General features: G+C 41.1%; 1 protein-coding gene across 2 annotated transcripts; it reads left to right on the forward strand.

Moving 5' to 3' along the window:
• The first annotated feature begins 90 nt into the window (after positions 1-90).
• Positions 91-10323, forward strand: crlf3 (cytokine receptor-like factor 3). 2 transcript variants are annotated; one of them, XM_028411155.1, is made up of 9 exons: positions 91-206; positions 3475-3602; positions 5438-5645; positions 5903-5990; positions 6110-6287; positions 6448-6676; positions 6834-6972; positions 7085-7197; positions 7413-10323. In XM_028411155.1, the coding sequence occupies exons 2-9, from the start codon at positions 3486-3488 to the stop codon at positions 7676-7678; spliced, it is 1338 nt and encodes a 445-aa protein (XP_028266956.1). In that variant the 5' UTR covers positions 91-206; positions 3475-3485; the 3' UTR covers positions 7679-10323. The 2 variants fall into 2 exon arrangements, with proteins under 2 accessions (XP_028266956.1, XP_028266957.1); XM_028411156.1 differs by lacking the exon at positions 91-206 and adding an exon at positions 294-576.
• Positions 10324-10847: the final 524 nt, after the last annotated feature.

Genomic DNA, 10847 nt, shown 5'->3' on the forward strand with positions numbered 1-10847 from the left:
GGGCAGACTGAGCATATCTTATTCTGATTGGTGGATTTTCTCGTCAATCGACATGATCTCGTCTGTGATTCGCTGTTACTCTTAAAGCCACGGAAGTGTCATTTTTGGACCTGAGCAAAACTTCGGCGTATATCGAGCGGCGGCAGCGGCTTCGAGCTGATTCATAACTTTGAGCACGAAATGGCCATCAGAAGGCACTAAAACAGGTATGTTCTAGAACTTTACCCCACGCACAGGACGGGATAGTATCACATATGACCCACTTTTGGTCGTAGATAATGCGAGTGTTGTGTTTGCTCTCTCAGGCACGTTCCGAATTTCATTGTCTTTTGACAACAACAAGCTAGCCCCAACTTTCCCTCTGTCTTGTAATGTTTTTAAACGGCAGACGTCGCGGTTAGTGCCCCTTTCTGTCGCTGAAATCGACTTTTCATTAAACCAGGAACACTTTTTAGTCGGATACTTCTCAGCTGTTTGTTAGTTTGTCTGGTATTCTCATCTGCTTCCACCAAAATAAGGAGGACGGCGACTCTTCATTTAAGATTGGCACTTCGTGGATACAGTGGTGGTTTAGTGGTAAGATTCTCTGTCTGTCTATTCTTAAGACATTTATGTATCTGTAATATAAGGCGTTCTTGAAGGCTAATCCCGGTATTTTCAGACTAAGATGATCTGTTCTACATTTTTTTTTACCCATATTTCTCGTGACATTCCAGCGTGAAAGTATGAGAAACCACACATTGTGAAATACACAGGTTCTGCAGACCCACTACAGCCCCAATGCTGGTGGGCGTGGGTTTAAGTTGGAAATAACTACGAAATACGGAAGTTGTTGTGAGCGAGTTTAGACATGTCTGATGTCTCCTGTTGTCTCATTTCGTCAGTGGTCTGTTCTAATAATAATGATGATGATGATGATGTGGTTTGTGCTTGAATGCCTTTCATAACTTTACTGATAGTCAGTCAGTGTGCCACATGCAGAAAGAACGGAATCCAGCTTCTTTAAATATATTTCATTCTACATTCATGTGTAAATGATGCTATTTAAACTCAGATCAGCTCATAGGAATCAGAGGCCTTCCAGTGCTTAACAACCAAATGAAATGAAATGAAATCTGTCTATTTTGTGAAAGCAGGACAACAGGGCATCACCCCATGCAGGTTGACCTAAATACTCTGAATTCTATGGAAACACATTTACATCAAGACAGATTCAGGGGCAAACAGTTCTGTTAATTTACTTATAGCCACACCCATAGCATATATAAACAGAGAGTGTTTCTGTGTTGTACAAAAAACCGGCTTGACATTTACTTGGAACCCAGCTTTCACTTTGAGGGTGTAGCAGGTTTTGGGGAGAAAGGATTATAAACTGTGGGATTAAAGAGATAGGAAAAGGACCAGCACCCTTTTTAGGGGACGTAAAATAAAATATTGGGCAGCTGTTAAAGGCCGCTGTTCATTGGACAGAAAGAGAGAAGTGTGTAAAAGAAGAGCACCAGTGTTAGCTGTGGGTGTTGTTTATGTCAACGTGAGCGAGCACATGCCTGCATAATTGTACATTTGCATTCCTCTGCATAAATGCATAGTAGAGTTTATTGGTTTTGTGCAAAAATATTCAATTTATTACAATGCACAACAAAGAAATGTTCATTTTTTAAAAACTTTAGCCAGACAACCTATTGTTTGTCACAGTGGTTACTTGCATATGAGCACCATGGATTCTTGGAAGTTTTAATCTGCAAATTTACAAATGATGTACTGTGTGGGTTAGTGTTGCTGGATGACAGATACAGATACACTCCAAAGAGTAAAAGAGTGTGATGTACAGTAACATACACTGCAATTTCAAAATGGAGCAGAAATGTCAAATAGCATCAGCTATGATTGTTCTTAAGTACATCTGAAACATGCTGTTTAAAAAAAAAAAAAAAAGGATAATTGAGAGTGCGTGGAATCCTCACCCTTAGTTTAAAAAACTTTCCTCCTGGAATTAATAAAGTATTTCCGATTCTGTTTCTGATTTACACAAATAAGTGTGCAAAGGCATAGTGATATGATACTTTAATTAAAAGTTGCTTATTACTGAATAGAAGGACATGCAGGCTTTATGATGATGTTTATTAAGTCATCCGGAAACTGGAGTTGAGATGCTGGTAATATATACGATGATACCCTAAAGAAACTATACAGCAAATGTCTGCAACTTCCTCCTCAGATGCTGTAAAGGAAGCATGGTTGACCACAGTAGAGAGCCAGGTTGCTTTCAGCACTGAACAAAAAAAAGCATGACAGAATACAATCCGCCTGCTGTGTGAGACTGCAAACTCACCAACTCATTTCTGACTGATGGCATGTTAGTCCTTTTGTAATGCTTTTTTTTTCTAAACCAGAAATAGACATCTCTAACAGGAAGACTTTAAAGGGCAGTGATGAAGGAAATTCGTCACATCTTCAGTTTCATAAAGAGATTTCCATGCTGCCATTTTAAGCTCATGGCTATATATGGTATTGACATATTATATAAATAAGTTATCAATCACTTTTCCACAGTTTTTATCTAAAATGATTGATACTGTACAGTAAAGGTCTACCCGTTAAAAACACAGTGTATTGTGGTATAGGTGTTGTTGCAAACCCTGCTGAACTTTAAAAGCAGCTGCCAGTTGTGACTGTGCTGATATGAACACTGAGGTTATAACTTATATAGCTGTTGTTTCAAATTTAGATAAGCTCTACATGCTGATGTTGCTTTGTTCCAGGCTATAATTATTTTATTGGCTTTGATATTAACACAGCCAAAGTAAGTAATGTAGCTGAGCAGAAACATTATGTCAGTGATCTTTGATAATAGATGTTAAGGTCACAGGAAGAAGCTCATTAAACTGACTGTATATTAAGTCAAAGGTTTCACTGGATGGACACATTCTTATGAGGTCAGCACTGCATGATAAGTGCATATACTTTTTGGGCTTTGTTTTTTTTTGCAAGAACCACACTGATAATAAAATGGTTTTGTTAACTGACTCCTAAGTTGGTTGCTGCAGGAAGTGGTTTTCATGTTGCCACAGATCCTCTATTCTCAGTTACCAGGTGTAAGACTACTATCGGGCTACGTTTATGCCTAGAATGCATTTTTTGACACAGATGAGTTATCAGGTTAATGGTTTTTTAGTATAGTTGTTTCTTTAAATTTTGATTTGTTCAGCCTTTTATGTTTACTCCTGCAACACCAGTATAATCAAGCTGTTACTTGTGCTTTAGATCTACAGTATTGTTTGGTAGAAAGTATGTTCACTAAAGCTGACCGTTTACAGTGCTGTCACAACGTTGTAAGACAACAAAAGACAGAGCTATAATATGAAATGGATCTTTGCTGCATCCAAGTAAAAATATGTGTCTAGTTTCAGTTTATACTCTGTCTTGGTTGTGTTTTGTAAATATTGCTCCTGTGTGTGTGTGTGTGTGTATCAGGAGGCAGCAGGATGTCTGTGGAGGTGGACGTGTTGCTGCAGGAGGCAAAAGAAAGCATTGAGGCAGCCCAGAACTATCGCAGTGAACTCCAGCAGCGCCTGCATGGACTCAACCAGGCCCGCAAACAGGTAGGTTTTAAGAAGACTGAGCAGGATGGACAGCGCCACCAGTTGTTCTCCCACTTGTCACTACAGTCAGTGTAGTGTTGTTCTTCAGATTGTATGCCGTTAGTTCCCTCTCAAATACACTGAAGTAGCCACATCAGTATGAAGTGTGACCCAACAAAAATCCCAGGGGACCATATTTTCCCCCTCTGTCTCTGCTATCTCTTCCTTCCCCCTGCTGTCTAGATTTACCCGTCCAGCTGCTCACAGTAAACAATGCGGCTATTTCCTGTTACTATAGACTAGAGAGAGAGAGGGAAAGAGTCCATTTTTGGATTTTAATGAATTGATACATTAAAATCATCAGAATAATTTAGCAGTAATAATTTTGGATGCATAAATATTTGCATAACAGTTAACTCTAAGCATGGTGTACAAAGCTCTAATATGCCATAAAACAATTCATATTAACTTGACTGGTATGCTGCACATTGAACTGATGAGAGCATGTAACAAGGTCACGCTTGTAGCATGAATACCCAAAGGGAGAATGGGAGAAAGCCATCTTCCTCTCTCCCTTCTAGACATTCACTGCTGAGTCATGATCAGACGAGTCCTTTATTTATACTCCTAGACAAGGCACATATGAACTTTACATTTCAAGGCAGCTTCAATGGTTGCTGCCATAAGTTACACCAGACTTGTATCTGGATGTCAAACTACACCGAAGCTAAGTACCCTGAGACATAGAGATAATCCATTACATGTTTTTTTCCCTGAATGTGGGCCTGTTTAGCATACATTTACACAGATAAATGATCTGTGTGTACATATCACATGTTAATACCAGCCGTAAATATGTTTTACAGTAGTTTTTTCTTTTTATGTTGTGTGCGACTGCTCCACCCAGTCCCAGCTGTTCCATCATACATTATCTTGGATGGAGTTTTTTTTCCTTCAATGACGCCCCTTCTTTCCCACAGAAGAGATGGCTCGCCACCAGATTATTGAAGTCCAGGAAACATTACACACCACGTACACAAACACACACAAACACAATGAGAAAAGAAAGGAGATACCAGTTTTATCACTGCAGCATCTTGCCTTTGTAAGAGGAGTAGTCCAAACATTAGAGAAAACTCTTTGTCTATTTCTGCTCTGCCTTATGTCAGATCATCCCTTTGTGTTGGATAATTCTTCCTGATAGCATCTGGTTATATTTTTAGTTTTAGACTATTATTTTACAAACCCCAAAATATTGATTGTTGGCTGTCTGTGTCGTACTGATAATTTCCAGGAAGTGATGCATTGCCTCCTGTGGAAAGTGTCTTCAATACACACACACACACACACACAGACAGACGCAAACATGCACAAAGAATAGTGTGCGTTAGGGAAAAGCTTGGCGTGTTTCCATCCTCATAGTTATACTGTCCCTGCTTTATCAGTGCTGCAGTTGTCAATCAGCCTTCCGTTTCCTGCTATCTCTCTGTATAGTCATTGTGAAATCCTAGATCCTGTGTGTGTGTATCAAAGTGTGCTTTGCAAAGAGGAACTGAAACATAGCCTCTACTGGGGATGACAAAACAGCAACCCTCTTGACAAGCCGCTCTCTGCTGTCAGTATTTTTTATTAATACAACTTGTTCCAAAGAAATCATTATTGCTGTATCAATCAATATCTGTACTGAACAAATCTCAGCAGTGTACCTTGATATTGTCTAAATGTGAAGCTGTGAGGATCTGGATAGTAAACACTAAATCTAGTGTCTCAAAACGAAAGGAGCATGCAGGTCCTCTGTTACACGCTTCCTTCACAGGCTTACATCCTTTTATCTTAAACGCTTCTCTTTTCTTTAGGTTCGGGGCAGTTCGAGTCAGGCCCGCGAGGCCCTCCGGAGGCACTTTGCAGAACTGCAGGCAGCTGCAAGTCAGTTGCTGACAGACCGACTGACTGGCCTTTTGGCTGAAGTGGACACCATTGAGGTCGACAGCATCCGGCCACTGGATGATTGTCAGAGCCTCATTGAGCATGGTGTGGGCCAGGCTGATGAGCTGCTGAGGGAGGGTGGGTCACACACATGCAATAGTTGGACAACTTGTTGAACAAGCAACACATGCAAGACATTATTTTACATTTACAGACTTTGCCTTATTAACTTTTTTTGGCTAGATTTTTAAAAACGTTTAATAGGAAACTTACCTCGATAATACTGGTAATAAATGAGTTGCATGCCTGCCTCTGATAAATTGCTCTTTCCCTCAGCGCAAATGCTGCAGGAAAGTTATTGTTATATAGGTGTTACAATCTCTCTTTCTGTACAGGAGAAGCTGCTCTACGATGTGGTATTGGAGAGAAGGAGGACAAACTGGGTAGTTTTACAAAAAAGGCCATGCACATCCAACTGGACAGGTAGGACAGACACGTGTAGTCTGACTGTAGCTGTTTTTAGCCATTTGATTAAACAGTTTGCCTGCTGCTGTGCAGTAGTATTTTCTCCTTTCATCTGAAGCCTTTGCTGTGTTCTCCAGTCTGCCTGAGGTACCAGCATTGGTGGACGTGCCATGTGTTTCAGCTCAGCTGGATGATTCCCTGCTAGGCCTGCTGAAGGACAAAGTATGCCGCCATGGCTCCGTGTCCTCCCACCCACCCGTCCAGATAGAAGAGCTGCAGGAGAGACCAGGCAGCATCCTGGTCCGCTGGTGTAAGGTCAGGCAGAAAGTTTGTGACCCTGACTCTCAAAACCTTTTGTAGGGTATATATCCTGCAGTGGATATGCATATATCTGAGCTGATTAACATATTCATATACTGTTAGTATTTGTATGATTTGGAGTTGAGATGTGTGAATATTGCCATTTGGCCATCAGGTGGACGAGGACTTTGCAGCAGCGGATTATCGGCTGCAGCACCGGCGCTCTGGTAGTGGGGGAAGCCAGTATGAGGACGCCTACATCGGTCGAGACTGCGAGTTCTTGGTTCTCCACCTGGACCCTCACATTGATTATCTGTTCAGGGTCTGCGCCCGGGGAGAGGGTCGCACAGAGTGGAGCCCCTGGAGCATCCCACAGACAGGATACACCACATTAGCACCACATGGTAGGTGAAGACTTCTTATCTCAGCCACAGATGGAGGGTAACAAAGCAAAAACCACAAAATACATTTGTGTATTGCATATATATATATATATATATATATATATATATATATATGTATGTATAACTGTATTAATTTGTTATTTGGTTCCACCTCCAGAGTGGCGGGGAGGGACTGAAGGCTACATCCTCAGCAGCAGGAAAAACATCGCCCTCCGTAATGACGCCTCCCAGTCACGCTGTCCCGTCCTCTACTCCAACGCTCCCACCTACTTCTGTGGCCAGACACTGACTTTCAAGTACGCTTACACACAACATATATAATTAACCCTTCATGAACATGGATGTCTTTGCATTTTCCTTCTGGACTCACACTTCACAGTAATGTGCATTTTATGTGTCTGTGTGTAGAATTTCTGCTGCAGGTCAGACGGATCGGAGGGACTGTCTGGGCGTGTGCATTGATGGCGAACGGGGAGAAGAATCCCTTCAGAGGGATCAGGCTGTCTGCATTTCTACCAATGGTATGCCAACCTCATCCTTAAAATTGTTTTTCCCCCATTTAAATTGGAACAAATCCAGGAAAGGTTCTAGGGATGTCCCAGGACCTCTCGCACCAAAAGCAACTGTCATACCCCTACACTACAAGACACACACATCATCGGATTGGGACATCCCTAAAAGGTTTTAGATGCTTAGCACAAAGCACAGAGAGCTAAGATCTCTCCTCTCATTACAGGTGCCGTATTTGTCAACGGTAAAGAGATGACCAACCAGCTGCCTGCCATCGCTGTTGGCTCTGCTGTGACCTTTGACATGGAAGTGGTGAACCTGTTTCCCATTAGCAACAACAACCTGAGTGAGGGGAGCAACTTCAAGCTGAGGGTGACCATTGGCTCAGGCAACCGGGAGGTGGTTTTTGATTGGCTGGTGGACCAGGCAGTTGACTCCTTCTTTTTCGGCTGTTCTTTCGTACACTCCGGCTGGAAAGTGCTTGTGTTTTAGGCTCCATTTTAAAAGAGTTGATCCTGCAATCAGTTGGAGTTTAGGAGTTCTTCACCCAGGCTCCTTTACCTCGAGCTTCTCCTTTGCTCCATTTCCTCTCACAACTCAGGCAAGTACAGAACGGCTGCAAAGTCTAAAAAAACAAAAACAAGGAAAATCTGTCATTTCTCCCAAGAATTTTATCAATGTGACACCGCTGATTACACAATGTTGAACTGGAAATCAGTTAACTGACCTCACCAGGTCACAATGACAGCAGCAGTTGATGAAACTAAAACTTTCATTGTTAGGAAAATTTCCTTTCTGCTAAAGCAAGGAAACATTTCCACTGGAGAACAGGAGTTATTTTCACAAACTCATCGCTCCTTTGCCAAAGATGGCCAGTTCTGTTTGGAAGAACTAGTAAAGTAGTGAGGCTCCAGAGGGAATGTTTTCACAGAATAGATTAAGAGGACTGCAGATGGGTTCTAATGCAACCTGCTGCAGTTTTGGTCCTGTTTGTCATAAAAAGCAGCTTCTTTCTCTGCCACAGTATGTTTACATACACTTCAGGAACTAGGCTGATGTCACTTATTTAATAAATCTGATGCCTGTAGTTTCCTGTTTAAGACCGCTCCTATAGAAACAAGTAATCCTGTTATTTGTATATTTTTAAAGCAAAACATGAAAAGTTTGCCTTATTGTCTTCCCACAAGCCAAGTTTCTTGCATGCAAAACATGATGCATCACGCTTTGTGTTAGTGCCCCATGTGCAGCACACAGGGATGCACCTCTGTCTCACCCTCATTGAGCTGTGTTGTGTTGTGACATGTTCTTAGTTTCTGTTGTATCATTCCAGGACCTTCTCACAATGTTGCTTGTTGTTTACAGCTTTTTCTCCCTCACTGTGAGGAAGAGTTTTCATCGGCTGTTTATCTGTGCATTGTCTTCATTTGCCACAGTTTGTAAGGACAAACGGACACACAATCTGCTACTGAACCCTTTTGATCCCATCAAAAACCATCACTGTGAAAGCCACCTCTTGATGTTTTTATTCTTTGCCTCATAGTGTGTATTAGCCATAAGTCAGAAAAGGGCAGTTCACCAAGAACGCCGAGCATCCAGATTCATTCAGCATTTCTTTTCTCTGAGACAGCCATTGTTTTTGTATTTGTTGTATTTTGTTTTGCAGCTTCTTGTTTCAGTCAGTTGAGCTGGGGCTCTGCTCCTCCGGCTCAGTGGCTCAGCAGCGTCTATTGTTTTTGGCAAAAATCCTGATAATCATCTTTAGACTGTGCCTCATGCAATTAATTATTAGTTTCAAGTTCAAAATGCTGCTTATTTATTTACATTCTGATACAATCGTAATGTGATTGCAACATGAGATGTCTGGTTATCTGCAGGCATAAATTTGAATGATCAACTTCTGTAGCAGTTTATGCAGATGTTGCCTGAAGTTCATCAAACTGTTACTTTGAATCATCTGCCTTTTTTTAAGCTTATCGCAATGACAATCCCAACAGTATTCACTGTTATGTGGGAGGAGAAGAGTTTGAATTTTTAGGAGCACAAACATGAGAGACGGTATTCAATATCTGTGATAGGAACTGGTTCCTCATCCAAATATTGTATGTGGCTGCTCTGTGTGCTTTTTACCAGTGATATGTTATTTATATAGCAGGTAGTCTTATGTCTATTTGTGCATGAGATGATTCCCTCTTACAGTAAATAAGACATGCTCAGCCTTTAAACAGCTTTTGTGGATCCTGGTTAATAACTTTTGAAAATGATAACTTGAGATGTCTTGCTGTAGTTGATGCTTTGGCGTTATAGCCAATAGTTTTACATTCATCCATGGAATACTTCATATCTTCTCATATTCATATCACAGCAGGTTGATGGCTTAAATTGACATGTTAATGTAGAATAAAGAGCACAAATGTTTTAGTTTTTGTGGAGGATGCTGTTCTATCCATGCTGTCCACTTTCTGTTCATGAGTGTATGTGTCCCTGTGTCTTAAAAATCATTCAAACCTCATGTTTTAACAATGTTGTAGAACTTACAGAGTGTGGACAAATGATAGCTCAAAATTTCATGGGAGAAAGTCTTCCTGATGCGACTGGTGTTTTTACAACATGCAGCTGTGTTTTTATGTGCAACTCTGCAGTGAGGACACACATCAGTGGATGTTTTGTCCTACATGGACAATGGACTGGTGGAAAACCATCATGTGATGCATTTACTACCAATGGCCCATTTGTTTTCTTACGCTTTTTTTTTCTCTTAATAAACATGTTTGGGCCCATTTCAGCCGACTGATCTTAAATCTGTAGATGTTTGTCATTCTCATCAACAAGTCAGCACAGCTTTATGTTCTTCCCAGGAGTGTTATTGTTTTATGGACGAACTGAGGTCAAAGTTCTGTATTTTTGGAGGACAGTGGGATCATGGATTGGGTCCAGTTAATGGTACAAATATCCTGAAACCAGCGAACACAACCTCGATATACCTACTTGTCCTCTGGTGTCAGAAACAACTGTTTTGTTTCAAAAGAGGTCACAACAACGACATCTGCAGGTCAAAGCTTTGCATTGCATTTGTGTTCATGTGCATCATTCACATGTTGTTCAATAAAGGTCATATTGTGATCTTGATGTGAGAAAGACTTGCTGGAGCCAGACTTTTGCTCTGCATGTGTGCAGATTCTTCTGTCACTGCTAGTATAGTGATGCAGTAAACCTGTCTTTTTTTTGTTGACCAGTGGGGGGCGACTCATCCAAATAGTTAGAGTCTGCGAAAAACAATTTTCAAATACGTTTATGGTCTCAGACGCTAGTTTAAAATCTTATTTACCATAGTGTCACTTTATAAATTGTGCCATTCAACTTGTCTGGTAAGTGCATTTGAGTTTGAGCCTGGTTTTATTTTGCTAGGCAAATGTAGCGTTTACAGCATGTACGTGGTAGTTGGACAAGCTAGCTAGCGCTAGCTAATAACTTTCTTTTTCGATCATTTTCGATGCTAACGGCTGCCCCCGCCGGAATAGTTAGTTGCGATAATCAAAGACAATGTGGCCGTCGCTGTTTGTCCAAGTTCTGATAAAATATAGCAATATGTAGCCAACGTTTAGCTGAAGACGTTTGTTTGTGTTTATGCTACAGTGTAATGTGTTGTAATACCCTCTGTCAC

The sequence above is a fragment of the Parambassis ranga genome, chromosome 8 (genome assembly GCF_900634625.1).
Source record: "Parambassis ranga chromosome 8, fParRan2.1, whole genome shotgun sequence".
NCBI lineage: Eukaryota > Metazoa > Chordata > Actinopteri > Ambassidae > Parambassis > Parambassis ranga.